The sequence below is a fragment of the Rhinolophus sinicus genome, linkage group LG05, assembly GCF_036562045.2.
Source record: "Rhinolophus sinicus isolate RSC01 linkage group LG05, ASM3656204v1, whole genome shotgun sequence".
Taxonomy (NCBI): domain Eukaryota; kingdom Metazoa; phylum Chordata; class Mammalia; order Chiroptera; family Rhinolophidae; genus Rhinolophus; species Rhinolophus sinicus.
In genome coordinates, this window is record NC_133755.1 from 34,781,099 (window position 1) to 34,808,404 (window position 27,306).

General features: G+C 34.6%; 1 protein-coding gene across 32 annotated transcripts in view; it reads right to left on the reverse strand.

Annotated features, from left to right (window-relative positions):
- Nucleotides 1-27,306, reverse strand: part of NRXN1 (neurexin 1) — a 1,055,762-nt gene that overhangs the window by 293,282 nt on the left and 735,174 nt on the right. For all 32 annotated transcript variants that reach the window (XM_074331970.1, XM_019719348.2, XM_074331968.1 and 29 more), the window contains one exon: nt 5,047-5,228. In XM_074331970.1, coding sequence (XP_074188071.1) covers nt 5,047-5,228 — 182 coding nt within the window. The remainder of the gene's footprint in view (nt 1-5,046; nt 5,229-27,306) is intronic.

Sequence of the window (27,306 nt, forward strand, 5' to 3'; positions counted from 1 at the left end):
AATAGAAATATGACTACCACTTCTCCCATTTTCTCCAAAGATAACTTGTATCCTTAATACCTTAGGATATATCCTTAATACCTTAGAAGCTTTGACAAGAATTCTACAAAACATGGTGAAAACACATTATTTCAGTCTTTCCTTTAAAACTTTACAGAGAGGCCACATATTCTCTAATTCATGTAAGAACCAGGAAAAAAATACCACCTAAAATATCTACTGTATATGAATTATGGGGTTGAATTAAATATTGCATGGCAAAGTGAAATTCTTAAAATATATGAATCTGTAGGTTAGTAAGAATATTTCTTTGGAACATAATTTAAATTCAAGAAGAGCCTATGAGGGAATAAGTAGGTTTTATCTTGTTGATAGAGGTATGCACAAATGCACAATTACTGACTTTAGAAAAATGTTTCTTGGTTTACTTGAAATATAGCAATAAGGTAAGTAGTATAAAATGTAGACAGTCAGAGAAAGATTTGACATGCCACCAATATTGATGTCATTTTTGGACATGTAATATTTACTATAAATACACTATGCTTCTAGTCTGTACTAAAATAGCTGATCAAAAGGTGTATTTCTAAATCAAAATCAATTAAGAGCTTGTTGTAAAAATAAGGCTTCCAGCCCTGCAAAGTACAAAGAAGAAACACTTAAGGCAAATATGTACAACAATTCACTAATCAAATTTGCAATGCTCTTTCATGCTCCCAAGATGAAAGAATTTCAAAGAATACTTTTCACTCATCCTCTCCTCCACCCTCCACACATTTCCTCTGGTCAGAGCCAGTGCACATGTTATGGCTGTGAGTGAGCACACATTTGCTGTGGCTTTCTTCTGTAAATCAGAGAGGGGTTAAGTAACCTCCAATTAACGTTACCAGACTGATATATAAAAGATGTTTCCTCTAGAGTGACACCGGTAGAATTTATAGATATATCTTATAAATTATAAAAAATGAACTTTATTTTTTGTTTATTGCTACTCATAAATTATTTTAGTCATTGCTTATTAAACAATCCTCAACATTACTAATTCAAACATGTATAACACTTACAGGTTACAAGTCTCTTCTTTATCTTCTTTATCTTAAAAACCTATCATTTATCCATGTTCTTACAGATACTATGCAGATAAGAAAGTTAAAACTGCAAGAGGAAGAAATGGAGATATTCCAACGTGGAGAAATGACCAAGAAAAAGTAGTCACTTTGGGACAAAGTATGTTTATTATAAATAATCTAAGCTACCTGGTGAGCAGCACCCGGATCTGGCTTGTTCATTCATTCATTTATTCATCCAACAAATATTTATTGAAGTAAGTACTAAATAGAGAGCTGATTTATTTTTGGATTTACAGACCTAACACAGACCTGGGCCTTATTAGTTCTTCAGAAAAATTTCTGGACACCCTTGTAGCATGTACTGAAATAAATGATGAAAAGTCACATTTCTATATTATATTATTTTTCTTATTAGTTGTCATTATTATAAACTATGTTCTCTGCCATCAGAAAGCTTATATCTATTTGAAAAAATGGACAGGTATAAAATGAGTAGAGAACAGTTTATGATAAAAGTGAGTTCAAATAAATGAGGTAATTAAGGAGAGATGATCATTCATCCAAAAAAAATAAAGAATTCTCACCACATACTTTCTTTAAATAATCAATTACTAAATCAATTAGCTAAAGATGCAGAAAATACCAATACAAATATGCAAATTTTCAGTAATATAGCTGTTGTGTATTGAGTTCTACACTTTTTCTATATTGTAAACAAGAAGTTAGATGAGATTCTTGGAGTTACATAGAAATTAAACTTCATCTGTGATTTCACTTTGACTATTAAAAAGTTGAGATTCTATACCGAGCCTAAGACATGATATTTTCAATATATAATTCATTACTTCATTTATTATTTCAGAAAACATTTACTGAGCACTTGTATTATAGGCACTGTGCTACTTAATTGGTCCTTACATCATGTTCTTCTCTTTCCTAAATCCTCTTCTAAATAAAACCTTACAAATGTCAATGGCAGTATCAGATGGCTTTGAGGGTAACAGTGGTAGCAATATTAATATAACAAAACAATACTTCTATAAAATCTAGGCCACCTGAATCAAAAACTGCTTTATTCCAAGTTGCTATATTTTTAAGAGTACAGTACAGTTCATCAAAATTTAAATATAATTATATTCTCGGTAAAATCAAACATGATCATTCTGAAAAAAAATGGGATGTTAAACAATGTCAAATATTCACATCCTCACTAACATTTATGCCAATCATATTTTCAAAGTTATCTAATTGAAATGGTATTACACATTTTGGCAAAATTGGAGCATCTTATAATGTGTGCAATCAACTTTCCAGCTCATTTGTTAACTCTGTTAATTAAGGGTGGAAATATTTTTAAATAAGATCAGTACATAGTTTATACTTGGTTGACCTCGAAGGTTTACAGAAATTTTCCTGGCAGTTTAATGGATAACCTAAAATTGTAACTTTTATAGATAAAACATATCATCTATGATATCAATCAGGTTAATTTTTAAATCAGTTCTATTCATAAAAGAAAATCAAACAATAGTAATAATCTATACTTCTACAAATCTGTTTTCTTTTTAAATTCTCAATCCTGACAAGAAGCCAAAAAAATGATTTGGGGAAAATCAGGATAGATTCAAAGGTACCTAAATAATTTCATAAAATAGCCTTTGAATATTCCCAAATCTAAATATCATTATTAAGAATACTTCTGCTTCTGTCAGCCACAAATATCAGTTGTGGTTCCTACACACTTCATTTTCCTTTCCTCTCCTTCCTTCCTTCCTTCTTTCATCCTCCCTCCGCTTCTCCCTCACTCTCTCTCCTTTATCTTTCTCTCTCCCCTGCACCTCTCTCTCTGGCTCTCAGATGAAGGGACAGTCTGTAGATAGCAAATCCACAAGGAAGGGTATGTAGAGGCAAACACTGAATCCAAAGTGAGTGGCAAGGCAAGACCAAGAGAGGAGACTCAGAAGGAAGGAGGCCCTCAAAAAACAGTGGACAGAAATCCATGGCCAGCAAAGAGCTGTGGAAGGTACTGGGCTGGTATGAACACTTAGAAAGTCAGTCCTTTATGTATGAAAGTACTGTCAGTCCACATTCGATGAGAACTTGAAAGAAATGCCCATTCTTACAGACTAAAACTCTTTGACCATAAAACAAACAACAGTGGGTTGAGTAATTTAATAACATGGTCCTGTATGATTTGAGAGTGATCATTGTAGAACCTTTTCTTAGGGTAAATGTGTAATTGGTTATAGATCAATAAGTAATTTCTTTCAAGAGGAAAAGCTGGCATTTATTTATTTATTTATTTATTTATTTATTTATTTATTTAAAATAGCAAGGCTCTTAAATCAGAATGGAGCCAATACATTTAGAAAGTTCAGATTACTCTAAACAGCAAGATTCCTTCCTGCACTAGTTAAGTTTTTCTCAACTGATCATTTATTTATGATGCCATAGAAATTCAGATGCTTTCAGCTTTGATTGCTGGATATTTGCTGAAAGGCAGCTGAAATTACATTCCTATAGTTTGCATTTTGACACCTGCATTTTGATTTGAAAAATTTACAATGGTAAATTTACAATGGTTCAATAATGGTTGTGCTGAAGTGTTTTATCATTTTTTTTCCCTAAGATTAGCAATGAGTTCAGCTCTTGTGGTCAGTATAAATCCCCTAATCAGCTTATTTGAAATTCTAGAAGTATAATGGAAAACTCAGGTTAAGAAAATAAATGAATAAAACTTTGAAAATTAAGATCCTGCAAGTCTGTGATACCATATTTTGGTGCTTGATGGTTTTCCAAACATTTTAGGATGAGTGCCTGAAGGCCAGTTTCTAACAGGAAAGAACATGCTGGCCTAATCAAATGTCCTTTGAGGCACAGGTGCTGGTAAAGAGAGAACTTACAGAGATAGACAAAAATAAAACAAAACAAATTTACATGATCACATATGGCAGAAGGAATAAACTATACCTCAAGAATAAAAAGGGGGATGGAAAGACGTATGCTTTTAGAACCTTCCAGAAGATAGAGACTTTAGACCAAGAACTATGATGATAAGAACACTTTAGAGTTTTTAAATATATGACACTTTCCTGTGGTTCTTATTTTGATACACTAGCAAATATTAACATCTCTTAACAATGAAAGCCTGCATGTGCTTCTTTGCAAATATTACAAGGAAATGAAGAGATAAAGAATTTCAACCATACAAAGTAGTAACTCTTTGAATGCAAAGATAAATGAAAGAGCACCAAGCTATTGTCAATTATGGCAACTTTAAAATGTAAAGAAAGCTTTTCATTTATGGACTATTATTACGATTTAGTATGTGCTGACTGAATTCTTGTGGGAGGCTTAGAGCTTAGAGAAAAAGGAATGGTCCCAGGACGTAAATCACAAGAGTCCATTGTATTTTCTTGATACTTATATATCAAAATAAGTATAAAATGGCATAAAAATAATGTGTTTTTATGCCACTTTCTTTCATATCCCCAAATATCCTTAAAGTTTCCTTTTCTTCCTTTTCTCCCCTCCATTGCATGTAACTTCAGACAATTCTCTTTTCTGGTTAGAAAAGAAATAAAGACACTGGATCCAGATATTTTGATGTCACCAGTATTACAACCCCATGCTTCCACCCAGATGGAATATTATTTAGAGGGTAATAACTTATTATTATTATTTCTTTTAATTTGGCAAGTCTGCCTACAGTTACTAAAAACACACCAAAAACAAGTATTTGTGAACAGAAAATTGAGACGAATTCATACTTAAAAACATAATATTTTATACAATAAAGAACATTTTTAACAATAATAATAGGTATAATGTCGAATTATCACTAGAACATATTTATATTTTCCGTATCAAAGAATTGGTTGCTGAGGAAGAGAAACTTCCAAAAGACAGTATTATAAGTTACTTACAAAAAACTAACAGTAAAAAACAAAAGCTGAATTTAATTAAAAGTACTTACTATATGCAGCTCTAGGTAGTCCCCCAGGCCAGAAGAACTGTCCACGCGCACCAATACAGCTTCTTTCTGAACAGTGCTAAACCCTATGGCCAGTCTGTCTGCTCGTGTGCTTGGCCGATCATTAGGAGGCCACTTATAAGTGATTTGTCCACCACCTTTGCTAAAGATATACGTTGTCCCAGCTGGAAAATAAAAACCAAAATCATTAGTCCAAATATGTCAAGTGCACACTTGTCCATGTTTGTTATGTTGACATATCAGTAAAGTATTAAATTTATGCTATGGCGCTAAATAAATAAATAAATACATAAATAAATAAATAAATAAATAACCTATGGCAAAGCAAATGAGCAAATAACAGCTTTCAATCAAATATGCTCAAGAAACAGAGTTTTTCTTTCTTTTATTTCAAAAGAAATATCAAGGCAGTTCAACTTTTAATACACTCATTAACTCCACCAGCAGGTGTTTCAGAACAAATGGGGGATTACTGCTTGTTCCACTGAGTTGGACAAGAATAACATGTAATGGGGTTTTATTTCTTCCTGCCAGTTTTTAAGAAATAGTTTAGTAGGAAACATTGAGTTTGGAGGCTTCCAAAAGAGGCAGAAACATATATCAAGTTGTTTTTGAAACAAGAGCTGTATGTAGATGTGACAGGGTCGTACAGGACAGTGATGCAAATCCCAACAAATACACTACAAATCAGCTTTTTATGGGGAAAGGGTCTATTCACATATGACAAATGATAACTAATGGACCAACAGCCATAAGCCCCAGTAGTCATGTCAAGAAAAATACAGATAATAGATCCCATCCATAGAAGTCAGGTATTATCTAACAAGAAACATCTAGTATCTGTCAAACTATCCAGCATCATAAAAAGATCTATTTTTTTCCCAAGGTGAATACTAACTAGTCTTACAGTGCTAAGAACAATGTCATAGCCTCAACTGGTGAGTATACAAATTTTACTTTATGGTGATGATGTCAGTAAATTATCCATCTTACTTTTAAAATTGTTTTGTTTTCAAACAGGTTTACTTAGCATCCAATGCATTAAAGTCCTGTCTCTTGAAATACTGGCATCTGTCTCATGGAATGCAATAAAATAAAATCTTTGAGTCAGAAAATTTGAAAGAGACATGCAAAGATACACACACACACACACACACACACACACACACACACCCCAAGTGATCTTCCTACACACTAAAGGGAACCATATAGATATTTATTTAGTTATTCCAGGAACAGACCTTAGGGTATAATTTATAGAGAAGTGTTGCCTTCCAGTAACAAAGGATGTCCATACATATTGTTGTGTTCTTACTATGTGCTGAACATGGTAAGGAAAGTAATAAGAGTAATTGTTAAAATTTAGGCCACAAAACGTCTTGTGATTATGGAAAAATAGCTTCTACCAATAGCAAGGCTTAAGTATAAAAGTTCTCTGTAAAGTAATATGTTTTAATAACATCAACCCATCAAATTTCTATGTTACCAAATCTACCAATTCAATGAAGATGATGCTATCACATTTGTGTACATTTAATTAAATAGCTGATAATACTGTTTTTTGTTGTTTGTGTGTGTGTGTGCGTCAGAGAGAGAGAGAGCGAGAGAGAGCGAGAGAGCGAGAGAGCGAGCGAGAGAGATTTTGGATCCAACTCTTCTCTGTAATCTTCCTGAGACATTTCCATACACCCTTGAGAAACTCCAAAGACCTATGCAATATGCCTACTTTGCCTCATTGATTTAAAAGGCCTTGGGTTGTAGACCTGACCCAAGAAGCATGTCAGGATAACACTGAATGTAAAAGTGATAAAACAGAACTTTGTGGAAATGAACTAGTAGAGAGGCTGTGCATTTCTCTATTAATTTTTTAGCATACTCATGCATAAAAGTAGTTTATCTCTCTCATGAGAGAATAAGTAAGTCATATTTCAAAGGCACCACTCAGTGTGCAAGCAAAGAAAATTCAGAATATACAGATTTGTGTGTGAGGAATGCTGGAGTCTTCCAAGACCATTTACATTCTATATTATCAGAAGCTTGTTCATCAAGATTTTAACGAGCAAGAACTATTTGATAAATATTTTTCTTCCTGGTAATTTTTTACAGGTGACTGAGCATTAGATATTTCAGTAAGACCTAAATTGATAAAAATAGAACAAGAACATATAAAAGTGAAGATTTCTATAAAAGAGGATGTGATGGTGACTTCTGAGTGCTGGTACTTAATTTTAATTTATTCCTTTTAATTAACTTTGTTCTTAATGGCTATGTGTTTCACATGAATTAAGAAAAGTATTCAAAACTAGAGATGCTACTTAAAAACCAAAAGCATATCTAAGAATTCAGATGTTTCCCAGATTCACCCAAGTCAGGCAGTGTTGTAAAGCAACAGATATCTTATATTACACGGCGGTTTTTAACATTAAAAATCACTTTCACAACAATTATTTTCCTTTCTTCTCTACTTCTGCATGGAAAGTAGGGCGAGCATTACTTCCATGTTATATTTGAGGAAATTTAGTCACAAGGATTGAGTTGTTATCCAATGTTGCAAACTTGGGTTTGTGGCAGAGCTGGTAAGAGACCTACTATCCAGACCCCAATGCCTGTATTTTTTTATTACAGAAATGTTTTTGTTATCATAACAAGACAGTCAAAAGAAAGTTAATTGAATATGTCAGTGAATTTATCAAGGCCAACTGTTATCATATTCTAATGTCTCATATCCATAAAGTGACATTTGTACCTCACGATCATATGCTGTCCTTTCACCTCACAATGCTTTCAAGAAAAGAAAAAAATAACATGCAAATGTGTAATGACAGAACATGTAATATATGTAGATTAACATTTAGTTTAGGGTACACTTTCCCAAACTTATGGAATGACTAGTTGCTCAGTCACAGAACTTGAGGAAAATAATTTAAACGTTTACATTTTCACTAAGATAAATGTCACAATACGAATATCATTACTCGAGATGTGATTTCATCCCATATTTCAACCTTTTCCAATAAGCGTTAAGACTTGGAAACTAGCATGCGATTAGCGACTCAGTGCTCCCTACAATGACATTCTAGTTCTTAAGGTTTCACCAAAACAAAGCAAAAACAGTTGTACTACTGTGTGCCAAACAATGGAATTACGTATTTTTAGTGTCATTTTTCTCCAAATACATCTGGAAAGCAATCTTCTTTTTCTCCTGTATGTATAACAGTGCACTAAATTGTAGTCATCAGCATACTTCTATAATAAATGAAAGAATTAGCTGTCCAGCCCCGGCACAGCTCTCTTCTACCTACCTTTATAAGAATCTTGGCTTTCTTTTCTTTTAAAAAAATCCCTTTGTATGAGACTCTGAAAAATCTCCTATGTTCTTAAAACCTTCTTTCCATCAAGATTTTTAAAACTTACCATATATTCTATTTTGGTAACCTTGAAAATATGAGAACACTCCCACACTAAATTATAGTGGGTCAGATGACTAAAATTTCCAAATTTATTTCATTTAAACTGCATCTTTCTCCACCAAGGTCATTATGTACTTACTGCAGCAGAATAGTTAAGGCATTACAAAGGTAAACTCTGGACTCAGGCAGACGTGGGTTCAAATTCCAACTGCATCATTTACAAGCTACACGACCATGACCAAGCTATTTATTCTAAGTATTGGGTTTCTGGGGGTAGGGGGGGCGAATGGGGATAATAACACTATTTACACCATAGAGCTTTTATCAGGATTAATTTTCAGATCTTACACAGTAACACCTTAGTCCAATTCGTGGCATGCGATAAGTGCCCAGTACATTTAGAAAGAATAGATGCTGTGTATGTTTGTGTGTGTGGTGAAAATATTCAATAACCAATATTGCAACATAGTTGTTTTATTTTAATATGAGTCTTTAGAAAAGTTTAATCCATTTCAAAGTTGTGTTCACACCAAATGACTTTTTTAGAAATGAACTTTCCTACGTCCTATGGTTTACTAATCTTTTTAGTATTTCATTCCTCGAGTTAGCACTATTTTCACATAAACCGATCATATTATTTACCTTCCCTAATAGTTGACAATGGGAAGGATATTAAATTGCACCCAATGGGAGCTTCTGCGAGAAAAAGAAATAATATTTGTTTATCAGCATAAAGCATCTAGGTTGGGAAGAGTTATAGCATGATGCCAAAAAATTCACTATCACCATTAAATAAAGGAGCAAGTCTATACAAAATAAACTGCAATCTAGCTTTATTTTTATAGAAACATGTATTATTTTATTATATGAGTGAACTCAATGTGTAGCAATAGTACATCCTAATATTTACAAACATTTTATCAACACGGAGAGGGGCAGAGAGGAACGTGTCACCTTTGTTACTTACGCATGTTATTACAGGGCGAGCACTACCACATCACTGCCGTGACCACCAATGGATTTATTGCAAATTAACCTTCACATCCATCACATCACCGGATGTATTTATGACTCAAAGTTGTTTTAAGCACTTTCCTCATTGAAGTTATGTAGTGACTATATTATGCCCTCTAAACTGATTAACAAAGCAGCCTCCATGAGATGCAAATATAGCAGTGTCAGCATATTTTACACTGCAATAAATGTATGTAAAAATATACATGCACTCTTATTTCTAATGTCTGAACTACCTGTAATGCGGTTAGAAGAAATATTTTTAGATTTTATTTGACATGTATTTACATAAAGGGCTCTCTCCCCTCCTGGTCTTTCTTGACAACCATCTCCTCCCTAAATGTGCTCACTTCAGCCTCACTCATTTCTGAAAAAGCTAATGTATTCCCTCAAATGGATTGAACCTTGCTGAAAAAGAAAACCAATCAGCATGTACAGATATGCTTGATTATTGGTTGCTCTGGGTCCTTGCCACATGAACAATAATATAATTAACTTCTGAACAGATTAGCTTCTAACTCATAATGTAACTATATGAATAAAAGGTTCTTTTCTGAAAGCCTATAATTCTTCAAATGTCATCATGTAGCCAACATGAAACATTCAGGCCATTATGAATTCTATTAAATGTAACAGGGATATAACACTTTTTCCAATGAATGTTTGCCAGGCAGTCAGACGGAAATTAAAAATAAAACAATTATAAATAAGGAGAGCTTTTATTACTCCTACAGCCTTGTCAAAAGCTGTTGTTAAATTTTCTGAACAACTTCTACCTAGGTGGAAGCATTCTTTTGAATAATGTTCATAAAAAGCAAAAACAATGAGAAGGCCACCTTGGATGAAAAAAAAGAAAAGTTTTAGACTATGGTAAAATGTCTAAGCTGGTGAAACTTAAAACGATAAACAAATCTTAACAATCCTATAGGTACACTAAAGCAACAACTCATTACAGTTCATTGTCTTTCTCAGTTTCTGTCAATTTTTGTAAGATCACAAAGAATTATTTCATGGAACTGAGCACAACAGTTTCCTAATTCCTAAAATTTTACATAAGAGCATTGAAAACTCAGGAAAGATGGGCATTATAAGAGGAGATATGAATGCAATCAGAGTAATAGGTGTTCCTACCTATAATACACACACAACTCTCAATCTAAAAAGTAATATCAACAATTATGAAGATCGAGAAGAGACAGCCCTCAATACTACTGTGAATTTAAGGGTGGAGAAATACTAGAAAAGGAGAATGAGAATAAAGACCATATGTACGTCATAATTTGAGACATCTGATGGAAGACAGACTTGTTAGAATTGACAAATGCATTACAAGTAGCTAAAGGGATTACAAAATGAAACAGGGTTTTCACCCATACAGCTTTGAGAAAGAGCAGGTAGGTCCTTAATAAAGAAACAGGGCAAAAAACATGGATGGCACTGAAATTGCTTAGCTACCGACTCCAGAGTCTGAATCAGACCAAATGAAAGAAAATCAAGAAGAGTTTAGATGATTCCCAGATAATAAAAACTTTACCAAAGTAGCTCAGAATGACATTCAAGATAGAAGGAACACGGGGACGTTTTCCATATATAGCAAGCTCCATATTCCATCTGAATACTAGACTGTTAGGGATTATGAAAATTTATTGAATTTTTACAAAGCAGTTTGTTTTTTTGAATGCAAACTGAGAAAAACAGTAACGGTCAAGTTTGGAGCACCTTTTTCATGCACTGGAATTTCCTGAGAGTGACACTATATAGAGTCACTGCACACATGCTACTCTGTTAAACACCAATCATAAACTCAGTTCTAGTTCTTTCATAATGATTCTTGAACCCAACGAAAATCAGAAATATTATTAGATTCTCAGGGTCCATGGGGACTCCCTACACGTTAACAATTAATATCTCCCAAATTTTCAATGGGATCAAAGGAAGCTGAACCACTCAGACTCCACAGTAAACTCAGGAGGCATGAACAGAGGGATCCTCTCCACTAAGCCAGCCTATAGGAGATTCAGCTCTATCCAGCTGATACTGTTTTTAAAATAAAAATGGTCTGTGCTATTCAATAAGAAATTTTAACTACAATAAAACTATCAAGAAGATGGAACCATAAAAAGCTACCATGATTCCTGAGGTCAAGGGTCATTTCTCTCAAAGATAGTTTCCACAGTAATTATGCATGTTGCTGAGAAAGTAAGGACACTTTCCGTTGCTTATTGGCTCAAAACTTTTATCAAATAAAATTTTTTTTCTAGGGCCGGCCCGGTGGCTCAGGCGGTTGGAGCTCTGTGCCCCTAAATCTGAAGGCCACCGGTTCGATTCCCATATGGGCCAGTGGGCTCTCAACCACAAGGTTGCCAGTTCAACTCCTCGAGTCCTGCAAGGGATGGTGGGCAGCACCCCCTGCAACTAAGATTGAACACGGCACCTTGACCTGCGCTGCCTCCCGGATGGCTCAGTTGGTTGGAGCACGTCCTCTCAACCACAAGGTTGCTGGTTCGACTCCCGCGAGGGTTGGTGGGCTGTGCCCCCTGCAACTAGCAACGGCAACTGGACCTGGAGCTGAGCTGCACCCTCCACAACTAAGACTGAAAGGACAACTTGAAGCTGAATGGCACCCTCCACAACTAAGATTGAAGCGACAAGAACTTGACTTGGAACAAAATCCTGGAAGTACACACTGTTCCCCAATAAAGTCCTGTTCCATTTCCCCAATAAAATCTTTAATAAATAAATAAATAAAAATAAAAAGATTTGCACAAAAATGTAAATCAATGGGAGTCTTCTCCCTAAATTGTTAAAATTCTTTTTTTCTAGTTAAGTGTTCCATATTTTCCTAGTCTACATTGTCTGTAATAAAAATTCTATACTCTTGTGATTTTGGAAAGAAAAAAATATATGTATAAATGGATCGTGTATATTTTTCATTTTGCTATGTGACATTTTCATATTTTGACATTTATGCAAAGAGTATGCTACAGGAAAAAAAGTATTAATTCTTTTGAAAACAAGTATGCTTCTCTTTAATAACTGCAGTAATTCTTTAGAACATAAATGGATTCGTGGCTGACCTACCATGTCCCTATCCTAGATATTTATTCAGAAATACTGCAAATAGTATATAGACTGTATAGTTTGGGGATACTCAAAGTTTCTGTAATGACACTTAGCGGTAATGATTCGTGCACATGCTGACATTTTCATAGTCTAGCCTGAATCTTTCAAATACGGGAGGCCTTTGCAACACTTTATTGCAGGCATCCTGCCTCAGAAGACATCCTAGCCTTCAGCTCATTCTGAGGCTTCACCTTTGCTAAATAGAGATGAATACAAATCTTTATTATTAATACCATAATCACTTTGATTCTATACCAGAAAGGCCTCTGAACTTTTTGGCAGTGACACGTTACCTGCCCTGAACAGTGGAATTCAACTCTGAACACAAAAGTGGATGTGGATGTTTCGAACTTTATTTGTATTACATAATGAAAATAGAGGCCACCAAACAATGTAATCCATAAGTATTTTGGGCTAAAGCCGCAAGTTCTGCTTTTGTTTGTGTTCTAATCTTAGCCCTTCTACTTTAACATCTTGCTGCCTATCTGCTATATTTAAGCCATTCTTGCTCTAACTGGGTCCCCACTAAAACTGTTTACTAGTTAGGTTGGACTGGAACTGCATAGAACGTTAGCTTCTGCCTCAGACTTCACTGCAAACTCTAACTCTATCATCTAGGTATTCACAAGTAGCATATACATTCTCTTCCCAAAGTGACTGTTTCTTTTGCTAGTTTATGCGTATCTGCTGCAGTTCGTTTTCTTTTCAGTTCTGCTTCTCACTCTCATGCTAGCTAAGGTGAATTCTCTCCCTTTATCATCTACAGAACTTTTTTTTTTTTTTTTTAATTTGTGAACTGGTGTATATCAAAGTTGTCATTTATTGAAATTTCCATCTTAAAAGTATGCCTAGTGAAGACAGTAGAAGATTTTATTGTTAGTATCCTCACCAGACTTTCGTGCTTTTATGAATTTATTAATCATGAACAAGGACCTAATGTATTCCTTGAACTAAGTCAGGACTATCGACACAATGATGAATAACATAAGTCTCCTGATTCTCATATATATATGGAACGAATTTCATGCCTGCATCCATTTGCAAGATAGAATGAATCTCTGTAGTTGTATAAGAAATCTGAAAAATGTCATCAGTCACATACAACAAACTCAGATGAGGGGATAGGTTGCCTGGATTACCCCGATAATGAACATCATTCTTGATTTCATTATGATTGTGTAAGAAACAACTGTGACAAAGAGCCATGAAACTCTTCAATGAGGTAATGGTGAACACGAGAGAGTCAGTACCAGATCCTAGACTTGGCTTGAATAATCTAGCCCACAGTTTATAGGAAAGAGCAAGATATATAGCCTGCTAGTCCTTAGGCTTTAAGAATTTATTAATCATCAGAGAAACTCAGGAGGCTGCCCTGTAACCAGGTCATCAAAATTAACACCCCCCAGGAATGAGACATATTAAATTCAGGTCCTCTGAATATGATGTGTTGAGAAGGGCATGGCATCATTTCGGTACTGTTTTTGCCAAAAATGTATAGCTCAATCTCATTATAGCAAAACATCCAAGAAACTCAAATTGAGGGACATTCAACACAATCACTGACAGCATTCTTCAAAAGAATCAAGATTAGGAAAAACAGAAAAAGACTGAAGGACTGTCCCAAATTGGGGGGACCAAGAGGATATGACAGCTAGATGTAATGTGAGACCCTAGTTTAGATCTTGAGAGGCAGAAAAGGCCATCAGTGGCATAACTTGTCATGTTTTAATAAGGCCTTTGGTTAATAACATTGTAACGATGCTTATTTCCTGGTTTTAATCATTGTATCATAGTTATATAATATGTTAACTTTAGGGGAGGTAGCTGAAAGGATAAGGAGATTCTATGTTTTACTTTTGCAGCACTTTTGTAACTATAAAAGAATTTCAAGACTGTTTTATTTTTAAATAAATGTAATAATCATGAAAAGCTATTTGGAATTTGAATAAGACTGTTGACCATGGGAATCTACGAAACAGAGGTAGCTTGAAAAATCCCTAGCTCTTGAAATGAAGTATAGTTGGTGATTTTGCTTGTCTATGAGACCTGGAGAGCATATGTAGGTAGGCAGAAGACTTAAATTTTGTTTCATATGTAATAAATTTGCTTAAAACATGACTTGTTGAGAAGAAACTGTAACTAAACCTTTAAAGTGCATCTATCTGGAAAAATCACATTAAAATAAAAATTGCCTAAGTAGAACAGTCATATCTGAGATCAGTTCACCTAGTAAAACCAAGTACTCATCCATCCATTTATTCACTTATTCATCAGGCTGGGTCATTGTAGAAATCTCTAAAATTCTTATGAAATAGTTGCCAGTCCTAAAATCCTATAGGTAAATAGCCTAGAGACAAAATCTATTTGTCCACCCTTATGGTTACAGTTTACTCAAATTAGTGTGAGCTCATTCTTTCCGTAAGTTTGGGATCTATGAGGGACACGAGTGGCAAAAGGGGGAGAGGCAAAAGAAAAGAGTATAAATGCTAACAAATGTTTTTCTAACATATTACTGATATTTGCATGTGTAGAAATTAGTATATAATATAGTTGTCATGGAAGAGAGGAGTCAAAACACAGGGAAAAATAGTCATTATAGAGGAAAGATTTGTATCTCTTCTAACAAGAAGAAACAAATCCAGTGTGAGGTTATTTTCAAGTTAATTTAAAGACTGAAAGCCAGATGGTTTAGTGAGGTGGTAGGGAAAATCTCTAATTCAAAATAAGAAGTTGGGATTTTTGACAAAAACAAACACAACACAATGCTAAAACAATAGTAGAAGAATGCTGCTGGAGAAAGTGAATATAAAGACAACACAGCAACATTCAAGAATAAAAACATCTACACACTCAATAAAATTAAGCATTTGCTATGTACAAAGCACCATGTGAGACCCTGGAGACAATAGAAAGGTATATGTCATAGTTCTAGAATCTAGCCTTTTCCACAACAATTGAGACAGGTTAGTTAGTATGACTGCTAGGCAGATGGGGGGGGGGGTCCCCGGTGGAATAAAGAAAAGACAGCCATATCCTAAAACTTCAGGTTTTGAAATCACTCCTTCACTGCAGGACATAATGTAACAAGGCTCTGAAGTTAATCATATAATTCCTTTTGGCCTGACAAATGGAGCAGATCTGATAGATAAGAGTGGGTCACATTGCTAATTCCTTTAGGATGGACAAGCTGAACAAACCTGGTAGACAAATTTCATTAGAAGGCACCAGTTCCCTTCTTCAAACAGCTCCCTTTCTCCAAACAAGCAAGGGAAGGTATAAAAGTATGCGCTTTTGCCTCAGTCATGGGGCACCCCCCATTCGGGACCCCCTCCCACTCGGGAGCTGCAACCTCTTCTCCTGCCTCTAATAAACTATCCTCTTTTTAAAACTTTTCGCCTCTCCCTGGTCCGTGTGTTCATTCTTCGGCTTCACGAGACACGATCCCGGCTCACACCCAGAAACTGCCGGCAGTTCCAACATCACCTACATCAAATCTCTAGCCATTCACACAAATGTCAATTCTTGAATTTCTCTTTTATATTTATATTCTTATAGCCATTGCTCATATTGTATCACCTTCAATCTTAAGTGTTCTAATACATATTTATCCGTATTATCTGATACCTTTCTGCCCCTACTTAATTTAAATCTACCTTACAAGTTAACATCCGATTTATTTTTTGAAATGGTTATCGGCAATCACTTCTCTATTGTAATAACTTCAATAATTAAACCACTGTCTACCAAATTAGGTTTGGTAAACAAACCTTATAGTTAACTGTGAACATCTGCCATACAAAACCTCTACTTCAGCTAAACTGGAGAATTCATTTGGTCTCCTGAAATACCCCTAAATTCTTTTTGGAGAAGATAAAATTTAATATGATTCTGGAAAAATAAGAGCAAATGTATTTTGTGGGAAGGATTTCCATGAGAAAAGTCACAGAGGCACAAAATGGGTTCCAGAAATAGGAAGTAGATTCACTTATATTAATGAAGAAACTGATGCATTTTTAAGCACCACTAATTCCTTTGTCTACTGAATTAAATCTCTAGATAAATACAGAGTACAGATCATATAGTAGAAATCGGGACTATTCAAGGTCAGTGCTAAAAAGAGATTAGATTAGTTCCAGTATCTCAGTATATTCCTAATTCTATGAAATACAAATTTCGTTTAATAAAGAGTCACGTAACTTCACAAATGTAGAAAAATGCATTATTATTTCATAAAAGAGAAAATGCATTTAATAAGAAGTGTCTTGGTGTTATTTGGTACTTATCACGAATGTGTTCATTGCATCTTTATCAGAAATGAAACCACTTTATTTTTTTGTCTCAATGCTTAATAGAAAAAGTAACAGTAACAGTAACCTAAATTACAGTATAAGTAACTTTGGTTTGTTTGTTTATTCATTCCTTATCTCAGACTCTCTGAAACACCTTTTGAAGATAACAATAAAAATAAAATTCAGCCAATTCTGAAGATATAGATTCATATACTTTCATAATAAAAGTTAAAAGCAGCAAAATATTGGGGAATTAGAGCACTTACTTTGACAAGAAATAGTGGGTATTTGTAAGATTTCAAATACAAAGATGGAAGCTTTTTAACCCATGCAAATATTTAGTCAATGGAATGCAGCAAAGGAAATAAATTTTGAAAGTGACAGAGGGAAGGGGAAAAAAACCCAAAAAACTTTTCCACAGAGATCTTTCTATTTCACCACCCATGTGAAGATATATAACTACGTGTGAGACATTTTTGAAGTTGAAATGATTAAACATGAGAAGGTGGATTAAAGTACCAAATCAGCCCTGGGGCAGGGAAGTGTCAAATCCTTCTTCTTTTGTATTTGGTTCATAAAATTTTATCTTCTTAGACTAAGATTACAAAGTGGTTCCAATCTACACCTCAGGTCCTTGAACACTCAGGTCCCCAATCTCAAAAGACTCTCAGGTTTGAAACAGAAGTCTTTGAGCTCTAGAGTCTTCAAATAGCATCTCTGAAAATGGTTGAAAAAGACCTATAGGACAAAGACGGAAGGGCACTATTATGCGTGAAGTAGGCTTCAAACTGAAAAACACCCAGATCTAGGACCATTCTTCCTTAAAAGTTGAATTCATTTCAAATTGGTGATTGTATTCAAATGAAGTTGCCTGCCATCTGTCTTTTAAGTCATTAAAATTAAGTTTTACGATTCTTGTGGGGAAAAAGAAGCCATTTCTAACTCAGTATATAATCTGCTTACCACTATCAACCACTAATTAGAATTAATTATTAAGAATATGATTTGTATAAAATGTTCTAAATCATTTATCAAAAAATATCATGTCTTTCTGTTCCTTCTTTGGTACACTAAAGTCATGGTCATATAACTTTGGGTAGATACTATTGAAGTGATTATTTTAGTCAAATGGGTAACAATAATGCCATCTAAAAGCTACATTTAAGCAAGAGAGCAGTATTTTGGGAACAGCAGGCAGTATAAAAGTGCTTTGTGAATATTAACATATTCTAGCAAATTAGTTTGCACTCATTATCATAAGCAATTACTTACTGTTTAGATGCAGCTCATATTAAATTGGCAAGCAATTTGCAAGAATTAAAACATAACATAGAGAGCTTTCTGAAAATGCAACAAAATACTGAGACAAATGATGCTGCCAGGTTCACAGACCATGTACCAAACATGGTACCCATTAAACACATTTAGTATAGTGGTTGGCTACATGGGCTTTTCATGCAAGATAATTTGGTAACCATCACTTGGACACTATCAATAAAACTGTGCATATCAGACACTAGGAGGCATTAAAAAAAAAAAAAAAAAGTCCTGAGGAGAAAGTGAAAAGGTTTTGTTTTCTGATAATGAACTGGCTCTCAATTTGACTCTAAATTTTGGTACTTTAATAACCCATGGCACTCTGTCTTGAGTGATTTGTTACTACTTAAGTGGTCCCTTTTAAGAAGTTTCTGTTGCCTTGATCATTTTCTACATTTATCTCTGTGGTGGTGACTGCTGATGTTCACCACTGGCCATTTCACCTTCTTTAATAATAGAATTCAAAGTTGCACATACAGTTGTCCAGCTAGACCCTGCATTTCTCATTCACTCTCACAGCTTGACGGGGCCATGTGACTAGGTTCTGAGTAAGGATACATAGACAAAATTGATGTGTGATTATTTCAATTTAGCCCCTAAAATGTACCTGCACTTTCCTGCCTATGGCCCTCTTTCTTCTTGATGAGTAATGACAAAAACATAGAAATGGCAGCCACAGGTTATGATCTGTACCTTCCTCTCTCACCTGGGACCAATGAATTGTAACAACTAAGTGAGAGGAAAACAAATTTAAAAAATAAATACTAAAAACCTTACATTTTGTAAGAATCTGTTTATTTTGGTGTCTCATTTTTAAAGCAAAGGATGCTTCTATAGACTTTAAAACAAAATGACAAAAAGTTCCATGTATTTTTATACTCATGCCAGTCAAGTAAAATTGATAGGGAAACTATAATTATCTCTTTTACATATTTAAAAGAAATTAGTGTTCACAGAGGTATAATGATTTGTCACGGTCACAAAGTAATGTGAAACTTTTCTTATCAAAAAGTTCCACAGAAGGCTAGTAATAATGTATTACCCTTTTTATAGTCAGCCAATGCTACTCATCCTGGCAGATTCTATGGGATGTCCTATAGATCTACCCCATTCCATGGATATACCTCATTCCCAAATTCTTTTGTCCCTTACAAAAACAAAATGGCATACATTTGCAAAACATGATAAGGCTGTTGTTTATGACCCTGAAGCAAAGCGAAATTAATTGACCTGCACTGACACCTTAGCTTGAACATAGAACATTTGCTTTAAAAAATTATAAATGTAAATTCTTTCTCTGCCCCTTTGAGATATAAATCTTCTCCCAGCTTCTTGATATTTTATAACTCAAGACTGTCTTCCTCAAGGGTCTGGGAGCCATCCCTTTGAAATGTAATCATCAAGGAATGGTACCCCTCTCCCAGTCTCTGTGGGAATGAAGCCAAACTGAGAAAAGCACCAATTAGCAAACACAGAGGACCTAATCACAGGGAACAGCTTTCCTCTCCCACTCCCAATGTCCTCTAGTATTTTTCCACTAGCTCACCTCAGCGCTTAAGAGATCTCCTGCCCTTTGTTTCAATGGAGTTGAGTTCAATCTCGCTCCCCTATTTCATCCGAATTCTCAGGAACAACAACAACAACAACAACAACAACAACAAAATCTCAACTTCTCCATAGAAAGTAAAAGTATTATCAGGGAAACTTAGTAGTAAGAAATTTGGAGAAATCTTATTTAGCAGTATGTTTATACACGAATCAATATGCTAAATAATATAGCAATAGTCTGAGGACCATTCACCTAAAGTGAATTATAAGACATATGACATCTATAGAAAAGCAATGAGCATCTTAACTCCATTTCTTGAGGCTAGTCACAGCAAAAAAAACACATATAAAATTATCAATGTAGAGTGAATTCTATTTCATTTTATATTGGTTTTATATTGTTTGTCACTAATATTCTATCTTGAGGAAAAGAACTAGTTCTCTTGGTTCCATGTATTTACCTCAGAGCCTAGAATGCCGGGAGGTACCTTACAGATTTATAAAAGCATTTGATGTAATGAACAAAATAAAATACATAACATCCAAAACTATTTTGGTGATATCTTTATTTTCATTTGATATTTCAGAATCAGAGACCTTTCTACTATAACGAAGGACTTTGTGAGCAGTTGGAAAAAAAGGAAAGTATAATGTGTTAAAATCTGTATGTCACAACTTTTCTCAATGTCTTGAATTATAATTGAGAAAACGCCATCAAAGTGCTATAAATTGATAGTGATGAGAAAAAAGTTTATTCAGAAAAATCTAGTTGCTAATTTTTTCTAATGTTAACTTTGGAATAAAAAAGTCTTAATTTTCTACGACATACATATATCATATGTTGGAGTATGCATTTGTATACTTTCATGTAATCATATACATTTACACATTCTTTAAACTTTAATGAGCACATACTTAAAACTGATATTGAATAGTCTCTCTCTCTCTCTCTCTCTCTCTCTGTATGTGTGTGTGTGTATGTGTGATCTCAGGAAAGAAAATAAAATATCATGTTTTCTGATCACAAAAGGTGAGCCTTTAGATAACCAATATCACACTGGGGACAGATAAGTTAAAATAACAAAGCAGAACAAATGAAAAAAACAAAGAATAACCTTTCCCTTGATGAATGGCCTGAAATAAGTCTCTTTTGTTTCTACTCAAATTCAGACTCTTTCGAAACTAAAATAAGCAGGCGCTAAACCAAAGAAAATTTCTGAAGCTGGGATTTCATTTATTCTTATGCAAATAAACATATACAATAATTATAAAGGGTGCATTTTGAAAATAGAAAAATAAAACTTTCTTTTTCCACAACATGTTACTGTTTTTTCAAGTAATGTGAAAATCCTCATATCAAGAAATATTCAAACATTTTTTATTCTTCTGCCATTTTAATATTTGTAAGCACAGTTATTTCCATTCATTTACCACATCCTTATCTATCTGACAAATACCACACCACTTCTCCCCCACATACTATATTATACATTTCGAGGTGTAGATTCCCAGAATAATAAAGCCAATTTCCCTTTCAATCTCATTAACAATATAAAACCATAAAATCTACAATGTCTACACATATGAGTAAGATGTATGGAATGCATTCATAATCAGAAAAGGTAATTTCCATTGTAACTGCATAGGACATTCTCCAATAATAAGCTGATATAATATTTCTGTGTTCATGAAGAGGTGATAGCTTGCTGGAATAAGTGTGCAGGGAAATGCACAAAACCGTGGCATTCCTTCCACAAGCAGCCTGATCATTCACCCCGGAAAAATCAGTTGCATGTTTTTTACTATCTTCTGTTCATGCTCTTCCCAGAAAATCATCAGCATGGTAAAGAGACTTATGCCAAGGAGGATAGGGTTTACACTACAGCAAAAGGAGATTCACTTGGGGAATTTTCATTGGAGAAATGAAATGATCCATTTTGAAGTTTAGCAAGATTATCGATGCTTCCATGTGGAAAATGGGATGAACTGGGCAGAACTGGGGAAAGGAGACCCAGCAGAAGGTTATTCACAAAAATAGGAACAAACTATAATGACCTACAAAACGTAGACAGATGTGAGAAGCATAAAGGAGGTAATGTTGTAAGGAATTTTCATGATTGAATTTGGAGGGAGAAAGAGGAAGGAATCAAAGGTCACTCCTAGGTTTCTGACTCAGAAAAGGGGGCTATGTACTATGCCATTCATTTAGTGAGATAAGAAGCAGCAAAAGATAAATGAGATGAGTGAGGAATAGAATGAATTTGATATATTTGATTTTTTTCATCTTCTTCTATATGAAAACATTGTATCATCTTTACAGTTGTGTTGTGCTTAGCATGGAAGACATTTTTCAGTATCCTGCTAATGGCTCAAACGTAAGTTAGAAAGGATGTTCTAATGAAAATCATTGTCCGCACTTTTAAAATGATTTTTGTAAGACACAACTAACTTGTATCTCCTCACCACCTTTAAAATATTCTCCAGAAATCATCCTTAGTTTTTAATAAGACCTTTCCACAAAACCTACCTGAATTAGCTACATTTGTCATCTGAACATTTGCAGTGTTCTTTTTCTTTCAATAACTTCTAGAAAATGCTTTATAGAAAAGGTTTAACTCTACAGTATTGTCCCAGCACGTCTTTTGCTTGATGGCTCTTTGGTTCGTTGCATGTAATTGCTTGGTTAACTTACTGTGCCTAGTTGATTTGCTTCCTCTGCTCATCAAAATTTTATTAACTGTTTTCTGCATTCAGAACACTTTAGTAAGTGAGGATGTGTTGGTTTTCCAATTATGCTACATAGGTGAGCAATTGGGTCAAATGTGATAATATAGCTGAGTTAGACTCAACTCTACATCTGTAGATGAAGTTGAGTTATGTGCATTTTTAGTATCTTTGAATGATGGAAGGGGAGAAGCAGTGACAGAACTCAGTATTATTGGAAAGTGTGCTCTGTATACTTTATTAACTCTGTTGACACTCAATATAAAATATTATAAAGCCCTTCCCTAAAGAACAAGTTTAGTCAGACATTTTGTATCTTAACCATAACTTTGAACTACTAGACCTTTTGTCTCCTAGAGCATAGTGGGCATGATTTATATGATGCCCTTACGCAAATTAGAACAAAAATTCTCCCTCAAAATCTTTTACTTCAACTGTTGAAAAATTGTCGTAGTCTACTGAATTTTTCAGAACAAACCATTTACTCGCTATGTCCTAGAAAATTATCATATGAAATACGCAATTCCATGGGTGTAACAATGTGAATAGTACCAACTTCACAGATCCACAAGAATACATGACATCCATTTAGTGAGCTCTACCATGTTGCCCCGAAAATAAGACCTAGCTGGACCATCAGCTCTAATGCGTCTTTTGAAGCAAAAATTAACATAAGACTCGGAATTATATATTATTATATTATATTATATTATATTATACTGGGTATTTACATTATATTATATTATATTACACTATATTATATTATATTATATTATATTATATATTATACCTTGTCTTATATTAAAATAAGACCAGCTCTTATATTAACTTTTGCTCCAAAAGATGCATTAGAGCTGATGGTTGGGCTAGGTCATATTTTCAGGGAACCACAGTAGGAAACATTAGGGTTTGATTCAAGAGGTAGATTTAACTCATCTTGGATCCTACTGCTCTCTAAAATATAACCGTGCTCCACAGGAGAAGAGAAATGCAAAAGACACAGCAAAGAACCATAATGACAACTTAACCATCGTCATGCATAGCAAACATAGTGGCAAAAGAAGTTTGAACTTTTTCTATGAAAAGAAGCAGTTTGCACAGTTGAAATAAAATGAGTCACAGACCTAACTATGGAAAGTAACTTCCTGAAAAGAAAGACAATGTGAGATTATTGCTAATCCAAGACGCGTGAAGGACTACAGCACATCAGCTATAACCATATATTTGAAGCACAGATTTCAGCCAGACAAAACTGTGGCTTGTAAAAACGAGACACTCAGGATACTCAGGAGATCAGTCTCTTCTGCTATTCCTCTATGGCTGCTCCAAAACACAGATTTAATTTTGAGGCAGGTTAAATTGGGGGTCCAACTGGGAATACACAGTTAATGAATTTTGTACAATCTTCCTTCTTTTCAATTAAAAAAAAAGAGAAGGAGGAGGAGAAGGAGAAGGAGAAGGGAGAGAGAAAGAAGAAAGAAAAAACCCCTCACAAAGACTTGATGGGCTTTACTCAGTCTTTTCAACTTTTCCCCTCAGATTGATTTCAGGCCATGGTAGAGACAACCAGACTGCTAATTAAACTATTAACTCTTTCTTCTAATTTGCAAAGCTTTGAGCATTTATACTCCAGAAACCGCCCCTACTCTGAAGCCCCAAAGGATGCAGACTTTCCAATGATAACCAGGAGAGTTATATACGCATTACTCTAGGCCAAATTTGGCCCTGAAAATGAAGTCAGATGCACTAACTCAAAATATTTAATGACTTTCACAGACTTTGCTTAACAAATTAATCTAACAAGGAAACCCTCCAAGGTAAGCCCAGAGAGGTTCATTTTTCCTGGAGATACACTGAAAGGTGGCAAAATGAAAGCTCCTCTATGATGTTTTTGAGAGCAGCAGGGTTACTTTGTAGCCAGTGGAATGTGAAGTTGACAGAATAAAATGGTGTGGAAAATAGGGGAAATGTGCTGAAGTCTAGACACCTCCATAGATTTAAGTCACAAGGCATACATGCACTCATGGAACAGTAATGTCCCTTAAGTTATTAAAAGGAATACATGAGTTCGATTAAAAATAATATAGCAAATTCAGTTTCAAAACAGCTTTCGTTAATTTTGAAAAGATATGTTAACGACATAAATATATGTAAAATTATGGTATCATTTTTTTACATATGTCAGGTCTTTACTTCTCACCAGAACAGTTGTCTGCACTCTGAATTCATTAGTAAATTCTACATGTTCTACAGTAAAATGCATGAAAATAAGATTTCAAATGAACGTGGTTAAGAAAAACATCATGTAAGGTGGAAGCATTCAACCTTAAATCAGGAAAGCATGGATCTATTCGTAACTTGTTAATCTGTGACGTTCCCAAAGTTATGGACACTATCCAGTAAACCTCCTTTTCCTCTTATGAAAATAAGGAGGTTGTTCCTGGTAATCTCTATAGTCATTTCCAACTCTATGCTCTGAGTTTAAAATATCACACCACTAAAGCTGGCACTAACCCTCACCTGATCCCAGCACACACTGAATTGTTCAGTCAACAGGAGCATGCAGTAGCAAGACACGTTTATAGTTAGGCACTGTGGCAAATAAAATGCAATGGTTTTGGGGGGATGGATAAGTTGGTTCTTTTTAATTTGACTTTAAACAATAATTGTATAGAATGTTTTGCTAAATTTTATGATTGTGAAGTGACATAGTAGAGGATATTTTACTTTATGTAATAATTCTTTCTGTGATTATAGAAAATTAAGACCTAAATACGGAGTGGGGGGTGGAGGGTCCGGGGGAGGGATAAACAGAATATCAGCTGAGTACTGTTAGCAGGTAACCTTTTTATTTCCTGAAATCATGTACTTCACATGCCTGGTCTAGCAACTCCATCTGAAATCAATACAAAATCTACAGAAATCACAGTCTAAAATGAACCCAAGGTTTATTAAAACCTAGTTATGTAATTACTGAGGTCTTCTCGGTCTAAAATCTATAATGACAGCAGTTACTATTAAAAAGGTTGGGTTAAATGTTATTAAGCAAAAACCACCCTGGCTGATTTGTTTTGTGAATACATGTTAAGATAATTCCTACTTACAAGAACAGAATCATTCCAAACTGGAATGATTATGAGCCTTGCTAGGTTCTATTGTCACAAATATGACTCACATCCAGAAAGGGATTCATTATCCTATTGCAGCAGTCAATTTAAGTTGTGAAAATACAAAGGAAAGTGAAAGCATATTCTCTACAAGTGTAGCTGCACTGGGGGAATTTTCTCCATTGTTCTAGTTGAGAAGGACCAGGCATCAACTGAGTAGTCCAAAGCTTATTAATTCTTACCCTAAGGTAATCCTGCACAAGTTCACCAACACCCAGCTATTTGTTTGTTTGTTTGTACGTGTTCATGTAATTTGGGGTTTGGGAAAAAGAATTTAAAGTCCTTTCTAGATATCTAGTCAAATTATCACAGAGCTCATTCCCTGGTGGGTTAATAGTACCATTTGGAATGCCATTTAACTTTCCATACTACAGGATAGAAAATCACGTTTTCTTCTGAGTTACATGACAGTATCCCATATACTAGCTGAATGCCATCTACCATGTTGCCTCTTTTTGTTTCAAGCACCTGTTGGAGGCTAACTGGCCAGTGATGATTATTTTTACCAAAAGGAAAGAAAAACACAACAAATGACCTGCCTTGGATCATAAAATTAGTGAGCGAGAAGAACACTTATAGATACCGTCAGTGATTCATTTCTCAGGTTTTAAATGTCTGCCCTTCACACAACTGTCCCACATTAAAAGAATGAAAAATAATACACATATTGTAATATGGCACCATTCAAATGATGAATGAATGAATGGATCTAGGACAGTCTCCATTACTCACCTATTCAATGACTCCAAATAAAACAAATCATTATATACAGATAACAATTAGTTCTTCAAACACATACAATTTTGGTCAGGAACATTCATATGTGTAACAGGTCTAATTAAAGTTCTTGCTTAAATAATATATGTATATTGCAGAAATTTTGAAAAGTACAAAAATAAAAAAGAGACAAAACAGGTGAGAGAAATTTTAAGTGATTTGACTGCTGATTAAAAAAAGGAAAAGAAATAAACAGAAAAATAAAGAATAAGAGCAGTAACACTGGACTAAGAAGTCAGAACATGCTTTCTTCTGGAAGTCTCCAAGCTGTCCCCACCATCAGTCTACACACTCAGTTCAATGGCGCAGCTTGTTCGGGGTGAAGGCTACAGCCTCAGACATGAACTTAACTTTGCATCACTCTATTGATTGGATATTTGGCTCAGGACCAGCACAGAACAGGATTGCTATAAGGTTGCTCTCTTGGTTTGGAGACCATTTAGCAAGTGACATTGTGTGAAATCAATGGACTGCTACTGCTTTCATCTTTCTCAGGTTCAATATCATAAAGGTCCTAAGAATGTAACGAACCTAGTCTGTTGAGTGAAGCTTTCAATCTACTATATTTCTTCTAATGCACTAAAACGGCTTGCATGGGAAATGAGTACAACCTTATACAGTGCAACAACTGTACACAGCTAACATATTTAAGAATTAAGGACAATACGGTAGTATGGTATATATTTAAACCAGTTTTTCAACATTACGATTTGAGTTTATATCTTTTCTTTAAAGAAAGGGATGAAAAAATCCCTAGTGATCAAAAACATAGAAAAGAAAATCAGGGGCAATTGAATGCACACATATGCATATATACATACAGACAAATAGAATAGATAGCATTGTAGAACAGTCACTAGGTCTCTAGAGATC